General features: G+C 39.4%; 1 protein-coding gene and 1 long non-coding RNA gene across 4 annotated transcripts in view; both read left to right on the top strand.

Moving 5' to 3' along the window:
- The window catches only part of LOC143914795 (uncharacterized), a 58,341-nt gene that overhangs the window by 25,476 nt on the left and 12,204 nt on the right, over window positions 1-20,661 (top strand). The window lies entirely within an intron of this gene.
- Crag (DENN domain-containing protein Crag) lies at window positions 2,683-20,139 on the top strand. 3 transcript variants are annotated; one of them, XM_077434253.1, is made up of 29 exons: window positions 2,683-2,803; window positions 4,496-4,677; window positions 4,830-4,994; window positions 5,136-5,623; window positions 5,699-5,890; window positions 5,964-6,065; window positions 6,141-6,313; window positions 6,390-6,481; window positions 6,567-6,688; window positions 6,767-6,875; window positions 6,945-7,027; window positions 7,463-7,627; window positions 7,699-8,212; window positions 8,282-8,358; window positions 9,115-9,281; window positions 9,362-9,558; window positions 9,630-9,758; window positions 9,837-9,943; window positions 11,098-11,330; window positions 11,462-11,656; window positions 13,171-13,245; window positions 13,463-13,549; window positions 15,123-15,346; window positions 15,427-15,530; window positions 15,613-15,792; window positions 15,864-15,954; window positions 17,252-17,633; window positions 17,708-17,821; window positions 19,881-20,139. In XM_077434253.1, the coding sequence occupies exons 2-29, from the start codon at window positions 4,542-4,544 to the stop codon at window positions 20,077-20,079; spliced, it is 4,902 nt and encodes a 1,633-aa protein (XP_077290379.1). In that variant the 5' UTR covers window positions 2,683-2,803; window positions 4,496-4,541; the 3' UTR covers window positions 20,080-20,139. The 3 variants fall into 3 exon arrangements, with proteins under 3 accessions (XP_077290379.1, XP_077290378.1, XP_077290377.1); XM_077434252.1 differs by having other exon boundaries at window positions 11,450-11,656; XM_077434251.1 differs by having other exon boundaries at window positions 11,450-11,656; window positions 13,159-13,245.

Here is a 20,661-nt window from a genome sequence, read left to right as displayed (position 1 = left end):
GGTGTGTAATGTATTTGTCTGTCCTTGGGAACTCTTAAATTAACGTGTAATGTATAGTTTCAACAAAAATATGTATAATATAAAATGAACGATGTTTATATTAATTAAACTTAAATAATTGATTATTAATATCAGAGACAAAGGAATCAGAATCAATTCATAACTTATATGATCGCGTAATGGTTCTCAACCCATCAAAATTAGTATGAAGGTACAGCAACACGCTCACCTTCCACCAAAAATGCATTGGAATCGTTTAACTTGACCATTAAAAAAATTGTGAAAAAGAGAAAATCTTTCGAAGTGCATTTTAACAGTCGAGTATTTGGAGTATGAGTTGAATTTAAATATTTGTGTCTCGTTCTAACGCTCACATATTCGGATAAACTTCACACTCGTAAGAGGGGGTATTCGTTCACTGCACCCATGACTCCGCCAATCTTTTCGATTTTTAGACAGATTTGACAAAGTGGCGGCCACCGTGGTTATCGGTCTCCCCCACGGGCCCGAATGTGAAATGCCCGAAAACGCAAATATTGGAAGGCAAAGATCGAAAATCGAAAGTAAACGGTACTATGTATATATAATATATATGAGTGGCATGCGGTAAAATTATAGGTCTGTTTATACCTAGTCAGCACGTACCGACTTCAGCAGGTATCCGGCCGTACGAAAAGTATTCTTTGGTACATTTTGTATGGGTACACATTTTGTATGGGTCTTTGGTACATATTCATACCAACTGTTCCGACCAAGTCTTCATGGTCAGCTTTCGTGGCGTTACGACCAAAGGAGCCGTTTTGGAGGGAGATCGGCGCCGAGCGCGCGTCCCCGCCTTCTATTCGTTTTCCGCGTCGGTCGAGTGAACATCTCTGTTCGCTACCGAGTTGGTTCCCACCACCGAGTCCCGATCAGCTCAGCCTTGATCGGCAGACGATACTGGAAGTACAGCTTCAGTATACGTCCGGTGAGAAGTGAGGAATTCCTGGTCTCTCTTCGTCGAAGTCAGATCACGTAGCCACGTGGTTGAGTGAGGTTATCATAACCTCTTGAACACGTGCGCGCTAATTTCAAGTCGGACTCCCCCCCCCCCCTTTTCTGTCCCCCCTGCTTGATCTCTGTATATACATATATATATAAAATACAGTCACCATACAAACAGAATTACAACCTGTTTTTATTATTATACAATTTCCCCCCTTTTTCCACATCACGCATCCCACGCACATTACGAAGGAGAAAGGGACATAGGGGCAGAGCAGCCGACATCAGCAGAGACCAGACCACCGACGACGAAGGAAGGCACCTTGAGGAAACCTGCCCCGCCCACGCTTACCACTAGCTATCTCAGAAAACCGACTTCGGGGGTGCTCTCGAGTTGAACATCCCTGGAGTCTGTACACCAACCGTCACGTTTACGCCACGGCAGGCTTACAGCAGTACCCGACATTTCCTGTTCATACCTTACAGCAACATCCGTCAACGTATCGTATCCGTTTTTTGGCCATCGTGGAAATATACACGCGAATTACGTGCCATGGGTCTGCCGCTTTGCTTTTTTGGACCAATTATCGATAGTGACAGTTGACAGCTGTTCAATTTTTCGACATGGTTTTCGCGCAAATATTTAAAAAAAATTTAAATTTTTTACGGAAATATTTAAAAAAATTTTGTCCATGATCCACAAGCTCCTTATACAGTGTCCCAAACTCTCCTTCGGTTTTTCTATTTTTTAACATGGGATGCACATCAAAACGCCTCCGTGCTTTTTTATTGCCTTCTTGAGCTTCTTCTTCCAACAACAGCGCGATTATACATAATTTTTCGTTCGATAAACATCGAAACATTTTTGCTGACTTGTATTCTGACGCGTAGCTACGAATGCACGTGTATGCATTCATATTGCAAGTTCTCGACAATACGACGTAAGCAATATTGCGCCGTATCGTCATGGCCTCTAATGTATAAGTAAACCGATTTTGCCTTGCACTCGGCCAAATTGCTGTAAACGTGACGTGACCGCGACGTGTAGGTAGATATTATGGAGGATGAACGAATCAGACGACTGGCATGTTAATGCACGTGTTTATTATATGACAGCTGAAGACAGAGTGAGTAGTGGCTCTCCGAACCCAGCCGGGTTGGTCCCCACTCGCAGGAAGGCAACCAAACTCGACCATGTCGTATAAGCGAGCCGCCACAATATGAATAGAAATGTAATAAAATGACATATTTGAAACGGAGTCGTGCAGTGCTGTTAAGTATGAACAGATCTTATCTCTCTTTATATCATACAGCCTTGTTTAATGTGCGCGCGCAGAATACGGGAGGAAAAGCCTGTTTTTCTTGTATCCTGCTCGCGCAAATTAAGTGAGTATATACGACGGGGGGGGGGGGGGGAGAGACCCTTTTTTATCTTTCGACTTAAGATCTTTCGATTTTCGATCTTTGCCTTCCGATATTTGCGTTTTCGGTCCCGTGAGGAGACCCGTTATTTATATGTATGTGCTTTTACGCGCAGGGACCAAAAATTGAACCGACAGAGCGCGTTAATGAAAAGTGAGCTCTGCTTATTATTCGGCGGACGAATCAAATTAGAATAAAGTTATGGAGATGACGCGATGCCGAGACCATAAAAAGCTCAGCGGTATACAGTATCCGGTATATGGCCGTAGTCCGGTCGCGTTGCGTCGCGTCGACTGTCGCAGTGTCAGTCGCGGTCGGGGGCGCGCGCTCCTTCTTACCGGAGCCCCCACGCAAGGCTTCGCACGTCACGGAGACCCTCCGGGAGCCCCCGCGCCTGGTAATCCGCCCCCGCCCCACCCCCAGCCCCGCCCCTCACCCTCGCGCCGGCTATTCGAAAGCACCCCGAAAAAAAACCAACTCAATATTCAACTGTCATTTATTATGCGATTATCGGCCATTTCCGTTCGTCTACTCATAATTGTTATTCGCGCAATTTTTCGCTCCCGTTAATCTAATCGTCCCGTACGCATATTGCACGACTTGATATTGGTGTGAAATTTCACAAGAATTCTATATTGTTCATTTTTGCACAAGAAATAAATGCCTTTTGATAAATGTAGTTCTCAGTAGCCAAATTATCAGCTTGTAGTGTGAAAAATAATTACTTGTTGATTTTAATGTGTCAGTAGTTCTGACTGTCTGTCTTGAGTTGCACGTATGATTTGCAATATAAGTTTGTAGACATGTGTAAATTCAATTATAGGCTTTAATTATTATATTTGTGCAAAACATTGCTTGGAAATGTCTATATAACAAAGTTTTCAAATTCATCAAATGTTTCCATTTATATTTATTTTTTATTTATATATATTTTAGCTATCAAGCTAATTTATATTTAATTTAATTTAATCTAATTTATATTTAATTTAATTTAATTTAATTTATATGACAAACAAAATTTATAAAATTGGACAAAAGATGTAAGTTTTTTTTTTTTGATTTGTATCGAATTTTAAGTTTTTGTAGTTGATACCAGTCATATCTAATAACTAGATATGACTGGTTTCAACAACGATTTTTCTAGTTTTTAAAAATATATACAGTTTCCTTGTCTATAATAACACTGTTCGACAAATGACGACTTTTTTTTTGGTTCAGAGACGAGATATGACTTTTCTTATAGAATTATGGCCAGTGAACACGAATCTGGTAATAAAAAATGTTGATTGGCTCGAGATTCGGAGATATATGTGTTTTTTAAATCGTGCGATTTTTCTATATCTTGGTGTTGTTCGGTCGATGTCTCAAAATCTGTCAATTTCCTGTTCAAATTGAATATTGGAATCTATAGTCGGGTATTTTATCTTCTATTTGTAGTACTTTTCAGCTTTTAAATCTCTCGAAGTAGTCATCCAGTTCAAATCAAAAGTCAAAAGTACGTATTTTCACTTGGGATTTTTTCCCACTGTTAATACTATTTCATATTGAGTTTTTTTCTATTGAAACATGTTTATTGAGATAGTGTTCTAACCACACTATTATTTGTTTTCGTTTAAAATGGTTAATTGGAAGTGTGCTGAACTTTAAATCGGTAAAATTGCGAGCAAAAAGCTCGTACTAGTGTTTACTCGTATTTACCCGGATCTGAATTGAATTAATAGGGATAATATATTAAATTATCTTTATATGAGAATTAAATAAAATTCCACTTAGAAAAATCATATTTCGACTATTCTTGTGGATTAATAACGTTTATAAGCATTGAATTAAAAGTGGATTTGCACATTGTATTATTTACAACGTGCCATTCTCTACATATTTCTTCATTGTTCAAATTTAATGTTACATTTCGAAACCGAGAAAAGTATAATTCAATAATATTGATAAGAAGCATACATAAATCGGCCCTACGATAAATCACAATGTCAATATACTGTATATATTGAGAACATGTTACCGAAAAATTGATAAACCTATCGATAAGCTTTCAACAGTGGATATTCATATAAAAATCCCGATTACATTTCAGAATACCCCGATTCGAGTCTACAGGATGGTCAAATAAACACTGGACAATGGACGACCGAAGAATAGCCGACTACTTTGTGGTCGCGGGACTGCCGAAGCATCCGGAACTGCTCGAAGAGTCGATCTTCAGCGATTCGGGTCATTTAAAGAGCAGCGATTCCAAAGCTCCCATAACCGACTTAGGTAATTCAAAATGCGATACGCACGTTTCAAGGTTGCGTTTGTGATTTACTATGATTGTATTAAATATATACATAGTCCGGCTGCGTGCAGATAAGAAGTGATTTATGATGCTTTTTATACACGAAATTGTAAATTGCGGTGGTTTGTTTCAGGTATAATTTTTCCTGGATTGGAAGAAACTCTTCCCGACGGCTACGAGATGCTGGAACGTACGCCGACCGATTTGCCGGCCAATTTAAACCATGGCTCTTTGAGATCCGCCGAATGCTATCTTTGCTTTCGGCGAGGTCGAGATCGGCCGCCTCTCGTCGACATCGGTAATGATTTTTTATTTCATTGAACACGTAGTGGTTTTTTGTGAAATAGTAATAAAAAAAGGGCGACACATTTGAATTGCATAATTGCTGTTTTTCATTTGTATTGAAAAGATTGATTTGAAGAGTCGTATTGAATTTCAGGTGTGATGTACGATGGGAAGGAGCGACTGATGGCCGATGCCGAGATGATATTAGAGAGTGTCGGTGGCCGGGTGGCCAATGTCAACAATTCCACGGCCAAAACGTTCATAACGTACAGGCGAGCTCATTCATCGGCTCCGTGCAACGCTCTGGTCGTCACCGACGTCTGCATCGTGATCACGAGCAAGGAGGAGACTGCGCCGCACGCATTCTGCTTAATATCCAAGAATCTCAACAAGGGACTGATGGGCAGCGACGTGTTCCTCTGCTACAAGAAATCAATGAACAGACCCACACTATTATCTTATAAGCCCGAAGTTTTGTTTAGATATCCGTCCGTAGACTATAATAATTTTTCATTTCCGGAGTCGGTACCGTTGTTTTGCCTGCCGATGGGAGCCACTTTGGAAATGTGGCCGAAGCAGGCTTCTCAACCGAAGCCTGTCTTTTCCACGTTTGTTTTAACCGTGTCCGATGCCACCGATAAGGTCTTCACAACCGCCCGAATCCAATATTCAATTCGACATACGCACGTGTTACTTACCGTATCGCATTTCTTTCAGGTTTACGGTTCGGCTGTTACGTTTTACGAAGACTATAACCACAATAATTTGACTGACGTTCAGATGGAAAGCTTGGGATGGAGGAAGGGCGTGTCGCAGTCGGACTATACCATTCACATTAGTAAAAGTATTTGTTTGTTGTCCCATTGGCCGTTCAGCGACACTTTCGAACGGTGGCTGCTGTATATACATGTAAGTTGGGCTAAATTTTGACCTTTAATCACTTCTTGTACTTCTTTAATCAATCACTTCTTGATTATTTCAGGGTATGTCGTGTACTAACGAACCGTCGGCGATTCCGATCGAGCGATACATTACACATTTGTTAGAAGAAGTTCCTTTTCCGGAGCCGAGAATACTTATACAGGTTCGTATTCCTATGCATGTATACTTACGCGTTGTATTCGATACGTTTCTACGTGTTTTGTTTATATTTTTTTAGCTATCGGCCTCTAATGTTAGCGATAGGGTGATTTTGACGCAGAGAGAAGACCAACCGCTGGTCAGAAGCGGGGCAGGATTCCGTCAATTGTTGCTAAATTTAGGCACGGAAAATTGTTTACTCGTCTTATTGCTAGCGTTGACCGAACAAAAAATACTTATCCATTCGTTGAGGTGTTTTTTTGTTTGTTTATTATTTTTTTACAATAGCATAATAACGATTTTTAAATTACAATAATACGTATTTCAGGCCGGATACTCTAACGGCGGTATCGGAAGCCGTGTCTAGTCTTCTTTTCCCGTTCAAATGGCAATGTCCGTATATTCCGTTGTGTCCATTAGGTAATTATTTTGACTTTTTTTTTTAGTGTATATTTAATATATAATATAAAATTTGATCTGAATGCAATTTTCATTTTTATTTCAGGATTGGCTGAAGTGTTGCATGCGCCGTTGCCGTATTTGATCGGAGTTGATTCTCGGTTCTTCGATCTGTACGATCCGCCCCCGGATGTGTCTTGTATTGATTTAGATACTAATAATATCACCGTTAGTTGATTTCGAAGGTTTTTGCTATTTACGTTGCGCAATTTGGTTGTTTTGTAATGTCGTTGTTTGGATGTTTAGGTGTGCGAGGCTCAACGTCACATATCAACGAAAATTTTACCGAAAAGGCAAGCTAGAGTGCTTCGTAATACGTTGGAAACTTTGTACAGTAAACTTAGACCTGGAGGCGGTTAGTTAATATTAAATATATAAGTGTTAAATATAAGTGGGTTGGTTTTTATGGTTTATTTTTTTACAGGTGGAAATCATCACGGACATGGTTATTATAACGGAGAGCCGACTACTAGTCTTGATAGAGATTTTCAACGAAGACGGAAAGAAGTATGGTTTAAGTGTATTTTTAATAAACTCATATGGTACGAGACACATGATATAATGCCATTACTTCTATGATACGAGTCCCAGTCCTAGATTTAAACATAAATAAGAGTCAAACCATTAAGCATTGTGTTTGTTTGTGTGACAAACAAGCGATTCAGTGGTATATAACTGATGACTTGTCATTTAAATACGTACATTTTATCTTCCACCAGATCTAAAGATGTTTCTTTATTATTGCTGCAAAATCTTTTTAACTTTTTCTTTACCTTAATATGACTCGAGTTTGGATTTTATCCCGTTTCCATTACCTAAACCTTAGATCAGTCACTTTCTACTACAATCAGATATTTTTTATACGATTCCGACTAAAACAAAATTGACTCATCGTAATATACATATTATTAATTTATTAAATATGATCTATTTTTTTTACAGTTGGCGTTAGAATTAGAAATACAAGGAGCTTTTCTCCGTTTTATGGCATCTACATTGAAAGGATATCGAACCTTTTTATTACCGATAACGAAAGCTCCAACGGTCGGCACGACTGATCCTCAAGCCCTATTTCAACTGCAAGCTTTTCTCCGATCGCGCGATAAAGTTAGTATAATTCGTTCAGCTTAAACTTGCTCGCACGTCATGCAGGGCTTTGACTCAATTTCGGTTCTCAGATGCATCAAAAATTCTTCACGCTGCTGATGAAGACGCAAATGTTCATACGATTCATCGAAGAGAGGTCGTTCGTGTGCGACGGCGACCACGGCCTGACGTTCTTCGACGAGTGCACGGAGAAAGTCAGCGGACTCGATGATATCACCTCTCAGATCCGACTGCTCGACATCGACACGGCAGCTCATAGCTCCGAAAGGACCGTCTTCGTCCTGCCGCCGGACGCGCCAGAAACCGGACGAACTTACACGTACAACAAGTTCGAACTGGATCCTAGCCTGCTGGGGGGTAAGAAGAAAGTCCCCCGAGGGGTGCAGATGGTGATCGCGTCCGAGGGCACCGGAGACGGCCAGGACAACTCGCCTTTGGCTCGTCGCACCCGGCACGAGATCAAAAGCGCTCAGGTTTTGGCGATGAAGCTGTCGGCCAATCCGGAAATGTGGGCTCGCTGCCTATTGGGGACTTGTTATTCTTTGTATTTTATACTGTTGCCGTGCCATTTGATGCTCCAACCCGGTAATTTGATCTTCGTTTGGTCTGGTTTGATCTACGAGACGTTTGTTTTAATGTTTCGTTGTGTTTCAGGTAAAGAACATACGCTATTGCGTTACGCTTACGAGTTATTAGTTAAGGCTAGTAAACTTAAGGTTCCGTGCGATGAGGTATATATGAAACGACGTACACAGGGGATGAAAGAAAATGGGAATTCAATAATTGAGCTTAGTTTGGTACTATTTTTCATTGTCTCAAAGGTGCTTTTTGCTTTTTTGGAATAGACTGAATTTGTCACTCCACACTCTTTTTAGAAAACGTACATATATTTTTTGTATTGGACCCAAGCTTCCTTCTTCTAATGCCTTGTCCGCATCCAGAAGTTGGTGACCACCTCATTGATTTTTTGTAGATATCCGTATCGGTTTTCAACGGCTCAGATCTCATATCATCTCATATCGGTCCACATGCTCATGTTTCGAAGCCAAGACAACTTCTTCCTGCCAATCCATTTCGTACCTTCTATCTTTCCCATGGTTTTCCCCTACCTTCTATCTTTCAAATGGAGAAATTCGTATTTTGGCCCCTATCATGTGTCCCGAGGTACTCCATATTTCTCCGCTTGAAGACAGAAACAAGTTCCCTGCCTCTCCCTATCATGCTGAGGACAGCTTCATTTTGGTCCATGGGATCCTCATCATACGCCTGTAGACTCACATCTCAAAAAAAAAATAGTTGACAGCTTCATTTGAGACTTTTGTGGTTCATGGGATCCTCAGCATACGCCTTTAGACCCACATCTCAAAAGCTTCGATAAGTTTCCAAGCTAATAAGAAATAGTTGATAGTTTAGGTGCCATTTTCGTTCATCCTCTATCGATACATATGTACATTCGGAACAATTTTTACAATCTTGTTTTATTGAAGGTGTGCTATCGGGTGATGATGCAAGTGTGCGGAGTACATTCCCTCCCAGTTTTAGCGGTTAAATTACTATTTTTAATGAAAAGAAGCGGCGTTCAGCCGAACGCTCTCACTTACGGCTTCTACAACAAGTGCGTGTTGGAAGCTCAGTGGCCTCAAGACATGCCCAGGTACATGTAATATAAAACGTGTGATCGTTTCATTGGGTTTGTTCCGAATTGTCGTTTTAATTTTGGTTCGTTTAACGCAGTGGATCTCAACTCTTGTGGAATAAGCTTCGCGTCGCCGTCCTCGGAGCCGCACTCTTCAGACGGGCCGGAGCTCGTCGAGAGGCTCGCCGTCGTGAAGGCGTTCCCGGAGTCCCCTTGCCGCGTGCTCTCTTTCACCTGAGCCGACCTTTGAGCGTGCCCGCCGATCCGAACGCCAGCAGGACGAGCTTGGATTCGGGTATGTCTTCGCTGTTCGGTCGTTGTGGTGTGTGTTTGTTTGAGTTGTTTTGACGTGTTGTATTTCTTCAGGCACCGGCTTAGGCAGCGGAAGTGAGGGTTCGGAAGATCGATGGCAGCATACAGGCGGAGCTACTATTTTGAAGCCTGGTATTCGACACCGTGCTCGTATTTCAAACGCGGCCGGTTTGCTAATTTCCGGTATGTTTTAGCTTTTGTGAATGTTTTCATATGTGAGGAATTTGCTGTGTAAATTTGAATTGGTTTTTTTTGGCTTAGGTTTGCCGTCTGATCCTGATTTGACGGAATTAGCTCGACAAAGATCCAATAGCTTAGGAAGAACAGAGGCGAATTCATGGCCTAGCAGCATCTCCGAAAAAAGACAGGTAATATATTTGATCTCCAGTATTGACCGGGAAACATTTTGCAGTCATCTTAATTTGATCAGTCTACACTCTTTTCTACTGGAGAGCTTTATTTTATTATTTTTACATATACATATATACCAGGAAGGCTTAACAGGTAAACCCCAATGTGCTTTTGTGGTTGATTATTAACCCTTTGCCCGCGGTAATAAATATAGCGAACAAGCTCTGTACGCGGGACCTTTTTCGCGAATTTGGCAATTGAGTTTTCGACCTTAAATACAGATTTTAATATTTTCTCAAGTAACCAGATATGTTAATTAACATATAAAGTATGATTTTAAACAATAAAATACATAATATATCTCGTAGTTTTGGCTTAATTGTCAAATAATCATTCTTCATACAATTGAGACGTATCATCGCCATTGTCCAACAGACGTGACGTCACATAAACGAGGTTTCAGTTTGGTTCCACAAAAAACTTATTTTAACTGGTATATATTCATTTTAAGCAAATTGAATAGATGGCATTCAACTCTCAGTAATATATTCAACCAATTTTGAACCTTAAAACAGTTGAAATTGGCGCATATAAGACTCAAAATCCCGTGCAAAGTTCAGAAATTCTATGGAAGACAGCCGCGCTAAAGACTTGTCGCGCAAAGCTTCCATAGAAGACGGCTGCGGGCAAACGGTTAACATAGAGCAACATAAGGAAATCTATGGATAAATTTTTGATAAATATTGACATTTATGAACAAATTTGCAGCATTTTTATACGATTCAGCGAAATTCGAAATGTTGAAAACTCGAAAATTGTGAGAAAATAGGTAAAGGTTGCCAATTTGTTCGATGAAAATCAGATAAATTTGCAGAATCTGATAGAATGATCGACCTGGAATCATAAACCAAAGTCTGGCCAGCAGCAAACCATTGGGACACGAACCCGTGACCACTATGTTCCAAAGCATATATGCTAACCACTGGTCCACGCTGCTGGTTATGATAGAAAAAAACTCCTTCAGAATTGATTATTTTTTGCCCTTCATGAGGCTCTCTCCAGCACTACGTTTTTCTCTCTTCAGAACTCTTCAGATTTTCTTCTATTCTGCTGTCTATTTAGGCATTTTAGATACATCGATAGAGTGCTTACAAGGATGAATTATTTTCAGACGATTCACATAACGCCTCCTGAGAGTCCGTCAGATTGTCTTCGGATCCTGACGAAGTCGGAGAGCTTCGCCGGCGATGCGCAAATACTAGACAAGTTGCAAAACGTCAAGATAGGCATCACAGACGACGCTCAAAAGCTGCGGAAGCCGTGCTCGAGGACGCTGAGCTTCCCCGAGGGCAGCTCCCAGGAGGAGATCTCCAAAGACGACGCGATCAAAGTGTCTCCGTTGAGGTATTGTCGCGTCTGCACCGACTTTTTTCGCCCCGTTTGTGTGTCGCTTGTCGATTAGCTCGATTACTATGTTGATATATGTATGTATTGTTTGTTTCGCTTCGTCTCACGTATTTAAGGACATCTCCTAGAACACCCGTGCTCGTTGACGATCCGCTCGGTGCTTTGTGTGAACCCGATCCGACCGCCGCAGTAGAACCTTCGAAAGCCCTCGACGAACCTCCGACCACGCCGAAACACGAGCTCACGGACAACCCCGTGTTGTTCAAGCGGAGCGCGACCTTCGGAGACTCGCCGCCGCCACTCACCGCTGTCGACACCTCTGCGTTAGTTTTGCTCCACGTATTACTCGGCGTCGGCGTACGGCGAACACCCATTGACCGTTTCATTAAATATTGTTTACTAACTGAGGAATGGAAATTTTACTCGTATTCATATTCAATTTCGAAAAATATGTAAATAACGGGTTTTCGTTGTAAGCCGACTATATTATATTTATACCTTTAGTTTCCTTAATGCACACCTGTATCTTTCCCGATTTGTAGAGGCCTGTATTTATAGCATTTTGCAATAGACGATAAAAATTCGCAATACATGTATGCTAATTTTTCGTATTTACCGATGTATTTTCTCATATATATCGGTATATGAAAAATACATCATTTTTTCTAGTCATTGTCGTTTTGTATTATTTCTTATGCTAGCTTTAAATTGTACGTATTTCATAAATAATATTTGTATATTTGGAAATTTTGTCTAAAATATACCAATTTATACTAAAATTGAACGATCTATTCGTTAAAATGAAACATTAAAATGTTGAAATTCAGAAAAATACATACTAAAAAATACAGATCTCTTTCAATTTGTATTTACTATTAATTTATTGTATAACAGCTAAGCCCATTTTTTTGTATTAACAATTCCAAACATTTTCTAAATACAATTATATATTTTTTTATACAATACTATAGAGACATCTTTGGACAAATTCGATATTAATTTTACAGAGTATGCAGGTGGTTGTCACGACAAATCACTCACGGACCTAATACTCAACGACATAACGCGCACGACATATCGCTCACGCGACAAATCGCTCACGGAATTATTCGGACGTACAAAAACGTTATTTTTTACACAAGAATTTTTATAATAAACTTAGAAAAAATGCTTGTAATAAACTCTGTACTTTGTGAATAAATTGAGATTCAACTGGTTTGTATATAATTTATTTATTTATCTGTACTGGGATACTGTGTTAATTCGTTAAAGCGATTTGTCGCTTGAGCGATTTATCGTGATAGCGATTTGAAGCGTGAGCGATTTGTCGCGTGAGCGTTTTGTCGTGCGCGTTATGTCGTTGAGTATTGGGTCCATGAGCGATTTGTCGTGACACCCACCTGCATAAATTAATATCGAATTTGTCCAAAGATGTCTCTAAAGTATTGTTTAGACAATGGAATTGTTAATACAAAAAAATGGGTTTAGCTGTTATACAATAAATAAATAGTAAATACAAATTGAAAGAGATGCAACTTTCAGTTTCCATTATTGTAAGTCCGTCAAAGAACTGAACTTTTTTTGACACCGACAGCTAAGATACAACTTATAAAGCAAGTTGAACCGCCGATCAAATGTTTCAGCCGATGCTTTGAGGCTTAATTAAATATATGTTTTGGCCTTCGAAGCTCAAACCTTCACTTTAATGTATGAAATTTGCCCTTAAACTGTTATGACTTGCTCTCATGCTTATATCACATTGAAAAATGTGGTTTCTGTACGAACTTGTCAAAATAGTGGTCTAGAGTTTGGAACACTGTTTTAGGAAACTTCACAGGAGTGAGACGGTGCCCGTAGCCAGCATGTCTTCTAGTCTTGCCAGCATCAGCAATACGTTGAAGCTCAGTTTCGGGTGAGTTTTTTTTATCTTCAGATGATTTTAAAGTGTTTTTTTTTTTTTTTTAAGCAGTAGATATAGTAATGTTATCATATCAATGCATGTGACTTATCCGCATGACTTATCATATACATATCATATATTTATACATAAAAGTTGATTGCATTTTTGATTTTTATTTGTTGCCTGTTTTTTTAAGTTGATTTTATTTTGTTTCGCTACTGTTTTGTAGTCGGTATTCTCCGGCTCGACTGTCTCTGAGAAAGGCAGACATGAAGTTACCTAAGCAAATTTTAGAAAGCGCTATGACGAGCTTCAGGTGAGTTGAGTCGGCAAATGGAGATTGTGTATTTTTATTTTATTTATTTTTAATTTATACCGGGAAGGCCTAACAGCGCCTTCCCGGCCAGAAACATTGTACATTCGATACAAATGTATTATTATACAAAGTAAATACATATTAGCCAGCAGTATAGCTCAGTGGTTGCAGTTTATGTTTAGCACCGGGAGATAATTGGGTTCGATCCCAGGCTAATCTTTAATATACTGCTGGTTTGTGAGTCTAAGTCGATCGTTTCTTATCAGAGTTTGCCAATTTTATCGGAAACGGTTCCTTAAAATTGGCAAAAAAATCATCCTACCTGCTGTCACAAATCTTCTGTATTATGTCTGTATGTACAATTTGTTAATAATTATTTATTTATTTGGTTATTTATTTATTCTAAACAGACCATTGTGGCATAACAGGGATTCCTAAAGCGCCATAATTTGTAATTATGTACAAGTCTAAAAATCCATAGATGTCTAGATGCATTAATTAATTAATTGTTAATTTCGTGTACTTCAGCTACCCGAAATACAGTGATTTATGTGATAAAAATGCTGCATTGTTTGTTATTAATTTTACAGGAAGGCGCATTGGGGTCTTCCTGTATATATCTATGTAAAAATAAAAATAAAAACATATCAATTAACATCCACCTAGACATTTACGGTCAAATTTGTGAATTTGCAGCATTTTATACAATTCGAGATCGCTGAAAACTCGAGATTTGTGAGAAAATGGGTAAGGTTGCCAATTTGTTGGAACTGTTTCAACGAAAATCAGATAAATTGGCAAACTCTGATAGGAAACGATCGACCTGGAGTCACAAATTCAAGGTCTGGCCATCAGAAACCAGTGGGATTTGAACCCGTGACCACTTTGTACAAAGCATTATATGCTAAACCACTAGTCTATTCTGCTGGCTATATGTATTTTTTTACTTTATTTTTTAATATAATTACTATGGGTAAGATTTTGAGCGTTTTAAGTACTTCAGTACTATATATTGTTTTTTACATACCTCCTTTACGTTTCACTTACGATTACAATTCAGGAAAAAGTTTGCCTCTTATCCGATCGTTTTCATACTCTGCCATATTGCTCATTTTGGTCATCAATATAAGTAAATGGATCCTCCGCCATTATGAGATAAAATATCGTTTAAGAAGCATTTCAGGTCCGAAGATTTTTAATCTCGGTGACATTTGGTAGTCATTAATTTTATACATAGATGGCGGTAGTAAAAAAAAATATTGGTGTTTTTATTCAAAATAATAATTTTATATACAAATTATTTAGATTATGTTTGATCTTACCATACAAAGCCTATTTCTGATATTTTTATTTTTTTGATAGTGTTTTTTTTTTTATACGAAAGCGCTTCCATTGACTATTTTCATTTTATCATTTTGTATGCAATTTAATTCGCATCGCACGTTATATTATATCAAAAGCTTTTCAATACATGCTAATTGCACGATACGGCCATCGTATTATTATATAAAACGAATTTTTTTATACTTATATACTATTGATTATTCAATTTTAAAACAATGCAAATTTGTAGTCCGGGAGGAATAACTGGCAAAAAGTCGAACGAAATCATCCAAGGCAGTCTCAGCAGTTTGAAATATGCAGCGACGAGCGTCGTGAAGAAGTTCGACGAGATCAAAGAGGCCATCTCGGCGAACTCCACACCAGTCAAAGGCACTGCAAACTCCTTCACGAGCGGCGAAAAAGACATATGTGAAGAAGAATCCACCGACGGATCCGGATCGTTCAACGTCGAAGGTAAACATACATAACCTAAAAATATTGTACTATGAAAATAATTAAAAATTCAACTTCAAAACTGAATGTTTCGTTTGCAGGCAGCGTCTGTAGGATTCCAAGCGAGGGAGATCTCCTCGGAAGTAACTGCGATACGGCTATAGTGAATCTGCCCGATAATCTGTATCCACCTCATCCTACCTTCGTACGTCTCTTTGAACTTAATGCATGTACATATGTACGTCGTTTGGTTACCAGGTTTAATTTTTTTACTTTGTCGGTTTCAGAACCGGCCCGAATCTGACTATGCCGTCCAAGTTTTGATGACGTCTTGCTCTCAGTGTCACAATTGCATGAATCTGCTGTACGACGAGGAGATCATGAGCGGTTGGAGTGCCGAAGATTCGAATTTGAACACTCGCTGTCCAGCTTGCTCCAAGTTGACTGTGCCGCTGCTCTCTGTCACCGTACGTTGTCGTTGTGCGTTGGTTTGGTATGATTTGTATTCGGTATTTTAATATGGTATTCGTTTTGTTAGATCTCGCAGAAGGTGACCAAGGGTTCGGAGACGCTCAGCGTGCCATATTTGAATCCGCTGGTTCTCAGGAAGGAATTGGAGTCTATTTTAGGTATTGTTGCTATTATGTGTTGGGTATATGTAATACTGGGTCAAAATTGAAATTTGATCAATTGGACTCACACCATGAACTGATTGATAAGTGTAATTCAAATGCAAATTATTGTCACCTTGAGTCTGATTTATCATATGTTTTATAAACTGAGCGCTAGAAGCAGGCCTGTTAGCCTTTAAAGGTGGTTCTGCGAATAAACGTTCACTGGCGAAATGCTCACCGACATAATTTACCTGATAGAAAGCTCACGCGTCAGAACGTTCACAGATAAATGTTCACACGAAATAAGGTTCACGAATAAAACGTTCATGGACAAAATATACTAAAGATCCACAGTAGAGAAAGTAATAAAATCTTCATTAGGTTTCCTTACTAATGGTTTATTTTTTTACAGTCCATTTTTATATTATTTATTTCATCAAACATGTACGTACACTCGTACTTGTGTACTTAAACAGATACAATACAATTAATATACATAAGCATTTGTACAAATGCTAATCCGTACAAACATCCACAGTGACATATATGGATAAATTTTTGCAGCATTTTTATAATCAAATTGGCGAACCTCAAGACGCTGAATAACTTGAGATTAGCAAGAGAGATAGGAAAGGGGATGCCAATTTTACAGTAACCGTTTCAATGACAATCAGAAAAATTGACAAACTCTGGACCTGGAGTCACAAACCAAAGTCTGGCCAGCAGCGGAACTCTACTGGGACTCGAACTCGTGATCACTATGCTCGAAAGAATAATATGCTAACCATTATTCTACGCCGCTGGTTGTGAAAAATGAAGAAATAATAATAAGTAAAATGAAGAAATCGAAAATTCTTATGATATATTTTGTACTTGGTGAATAAGTTTCGATTAGAGTGGCTTGTCTAATATACGCCTGTTTATTAATCCGCTATTGTTGGTGAACATTTTTTCGCGCTAACGTTTTATGGGTGTTCGTTTTGTCGCGTGAACATTTTATCAGTGAACCTTCTATTGGGTACATTAGGTTAGTGAACATTTTGTCGTGTGACCGTTATTTTGGGCTAACATTTTATCCGTGAACCTTCTGTCGGATACGATATGTCAGTGAGCGTTTTTACCGTGAACGTTTGTTCCTGACACCGATTTTTTCATCTTTCATTTCACCGATTTGTTAAAAATGGTAGATCTATACATATTTTTTTATATTATAGTTTTTTTTTATTTATTTATTATTATTTCTGTATCCTGTATTATTGAACGATCTAATTGTGTATAAGAGACTGATCGTTTGTTTTCGAACATTTTTTAGCCCGGGAGGGTGACTCTTGTCTGACCGATCCGAGGTTCATCGACGAGCATCCGATCATCTATTGGAACCTGCTGTGGGTGTTCGAGCGTATTAATGTTTCAACGCACCTGCCCGAGTTGTGCAGTCCGCACTACAAGAAGCAGTTCCAGCTGAAGAACATCAGCAACAGCACTGCAACGGAAAACAACAACACGCCAAGCGAGGCCGAGATCGAAAACCAAGAAAACGTCAAGGACAGCGTGAGGGTTGTGTGTCTGTGGGACAATCATCGGCTGCACGGAGACTTAGGCCCAGCACTGAGGTCGCTGTGGAGACCACCTCCGACACATACGCGATTGTTGAGCGCTCTGTTGAACGACCATTCGACCACGTCTCCCCACAAGTAACATTATACCATATCATATATCATCATCGGCATTGGATCGCTTTGTAATGTATGTCTGTGTACTTTTTCAGAGTCGTTCAGCAAGTCATAGACGACATTAGGAATAACGATTTGACCAAGTCGTTGCAGAAACTTCAGGAATGGAGGAGTACCAATTCTCAAGGGAAACATCACTCGTTGTATAGGTGATAATAAACACGTGTAGTAGTTTCCAGGGCTGTGGACTCGGAGTCGGTAAAAATCGAGCGACTTGTCTGACACCAGTGTTTCTATCTTTGTCTCATGTTTAGGTCAAATTAAGGAGAGGTCAGATATTTGACAAAGGGTGCGATTTAACTGTACATTGAGAAAAATACTTTGTATCTTAAAACAAATGTTTGTGCATTAAAAATTTGCATTACTTTCGGTGCATTAAACAATCTCGTATTGTGCATCGCATAAAATATTTTGGCATTATAAAGTGATGTGAAAAGATCATTCAAAAAAATAGATTTTAGCATTAGTTAGCAGAATAGATAGTCTTCTGCTATTGACAACTGTCACCTGTCTAAAGTGTTTACTTTTGTTTACGTATTACATATGAATATGTCAGGTTGTAGGTGTCGAATAGTAAAAAAAAGAAGGAATCCAGTAGAGAGAAGCGTTGGTCGTTGTTGGTTCGTATTTTGGTATTCGGCGACATTGCCGATACAGTTCATCTGTCATTTTAATACACATTTCATCCGCTATTTAAGTAGCAAATATTTTTTCAATGATCAAAGCAAAGTTTCTAATGCAATCTGTATCATTTAGAAATGCACACAACTTTTTTAAATGCACATTTATTTTATAAAATGGGCGTTTAAATTGTTCCCTTTGACAAATCCGTTCATTTTATTAGTATACTAGCTGTATTACCCGGCTTCGCTCAGTGTTTATAATATAAACCGCTTAAACATGACTAAGCTAATTTAATTAAAAAAAAAAAAAAATTTAAAATTTAAAAAAAAAATTAAAAAAAAAATCTAAAATTTTTTTTAAAAAATCAAAATTTTTTTTTGCCTTCTAGGGCTTCGCCCTCGGCGCCCCCCTGAGCCTTTGCCTTCTAGGGCTTCGCCCCTCCACGCCCCATGAGCAATTGCCGTTTAGGGCTTCGCCCCCCATGATCAGTTGCCTTTTAGGGCTTCGCCCCTCCGCGCCCCCATGATTAATTGCCGTCTAGGGCTTCGCCCCCCTTAGTTTATGCCTATTAGGGCTTCGCCCCTCCACGCACCCATGATTGAATTCCGTCTAGGGCTTCGCCCCCCTTAGTTAATGCCTTTTAGGGCTTCGCCCCCCGCGCCCCCAAGATTAATTGCCGTTTAGGGCTTCGCCCCCCTTAGTTAATGCCTTTTAGGGCTTCGCCCCTCCGCGCCCCCATGATTAATTGCCGTCTAGGGCTTCGCCCCCCTTAGTTAATGCCTATTAGGGCTTCGCCCCTCCGCGCCCCCATGATTAAATGCCGTCAAGGGCTTCGCCCCCATGATCAGTTGCCGTTTAGGGCTTCGCCTCATGAGGCTGCGCCCCCTTCGGGGCCCCATGGGGCTGCACCCCAGGAGGCTGCGCCCCCTTCGGGGCCCCATGCAGCTAAGCTCCATAAGGCGGCGCCCCATAAGGCAGCGCCCCATAAGGCTGCGCCCCATAAGACTGTGCCCCATAAGGCTGCGCCCCCTTTGGGGCCCAATGAGGCTGCGCCCCCTTCGGGGCCCCATAGGGCTACGCTCCTTTTGGGGCCCACGAGGCTGCGCCCCCTTTGGGGCCCCATGCGGCTAAGCTCCATAAGGCGACGCCCCATAAGGCTGCGCCCCTAAGGCTGCGCCCCATAAGACAGCGCCCCATAAGGCGGCGCCCCATGAGGCTGCGCCCCCTTCGGGGCCCAATGAGGCTGCGCCCCCTTCGAATAATCAAAAAATCGAATCACGTGTTCGATGACGTCACCGATCTACGGACGACGACCAAGGATACATACAAAGTCTCTTTCCAAATTATAGATTAGATGAATTATTTATGAATCAGTAGTTTTTATATACATATAAATAATATTTGAATTTGGAATCGGTGTTTTTTTTTTAACGATTTCACAGCCCTGGTACGTTTCAATACTGAAAATTTGATTTAAGCGTCTATATATAAATATGTTGTATATCATCATCTTTATTTACATTCCGATTGTACATCATCACTTGCGCTTATGTTCTTTTTATATATATATATTTTGTATTTCAGGGATATATTATTTTTGTCGATCGACGCTTTGGGACGGCAGAACGTTGACCTGGTGGTTCTTCAGCGGGAGTTCACAAAAGCTTTGGCCGGTTTGGAAAGCTCTGGGGTCACCGTCCGACCTCAAGATCATCCGCCGAACTCGGCCGCCATCTACTGTCGGCACTACTTCAACCATCTTCAGCTTCCGTCGCTGCAATGATGCTCGGCGAGCGAGCCGTTAAATTGTTAATAAATTATATCTTAAAAAAAATAATGAAAGAACAAGCTTCATGAGTATATATATATATATATTTTTTTATGATCTGCAACAAGAGAGTTTAACACGTTGATTGCCGAATATTATAAATATTATAAAACAGTACGGTTATTATTATGTAGATATATATATATATATATATATATATATATATATATATATATATATATATATATATATATATATATATATATATATATATGTATGTATCATTAGCGGATAGTGCAGATATGAATAGTCATCGATTCGAATACATATATATATATATATATATATATATATATATATATATATATATATATATATATATATATATATATATATATATATATATATATATCGGTTCAATTCAATTTCGTTCCTATTATTTTTTTTGGTATTGTAAAGCTTTCGTTCGAATCAATTCTGTTTATTATTTTTTTTATTTCTTTAAACACGCATTATATATGTATGTAAGTTCGTTGACAATGTTATAGTTACAATAATGAAGAAATGTATAACGTCGAAAATATGCCTTAATTAGTT

Source organism: Arctopsyche grandis, chromosome 7 (genome assembly GCF_051622035.1).
Source record: "Arctopsyche grandis isolate Sample6627 chromosome 7, ASM5162203v2, whole genome shotgun sequence".
In the NCBI taxonomy this organism is placed as follows: Eukaryota; Metazoa; Arthropoda; class Insecta; order Trichoptera; family Hydropsychidae; genus Arctopsyche; species Arctopsyche grandis.
This window is presented reverse-complemented; position numbering and strand designations above follow the sequence as displayed.

Coding starts and splice junctions, on each gene's coding strand:
- Crag (XM_077434251.1), top strand. CDS start 4,542: ATGGACGACCGAAGAATAGCCGACTACTTTGTGGTCGCGGGACTGCCG. Junction 11,331..11,449: donor ATCAAAGTGTCTCCGTTGAG/GTATTGTCGCGT, acceptor CACGTATTTAAG/GACATCTCCTAGAACACCCG. Junction 13,246..13,462: donor ACGTTGAAGCTCAGTTTCGG/GTGAGTTTTTTT, acceptor ACTGTTTTGTAG/TCGGTATTCTCCGGCTCGAC.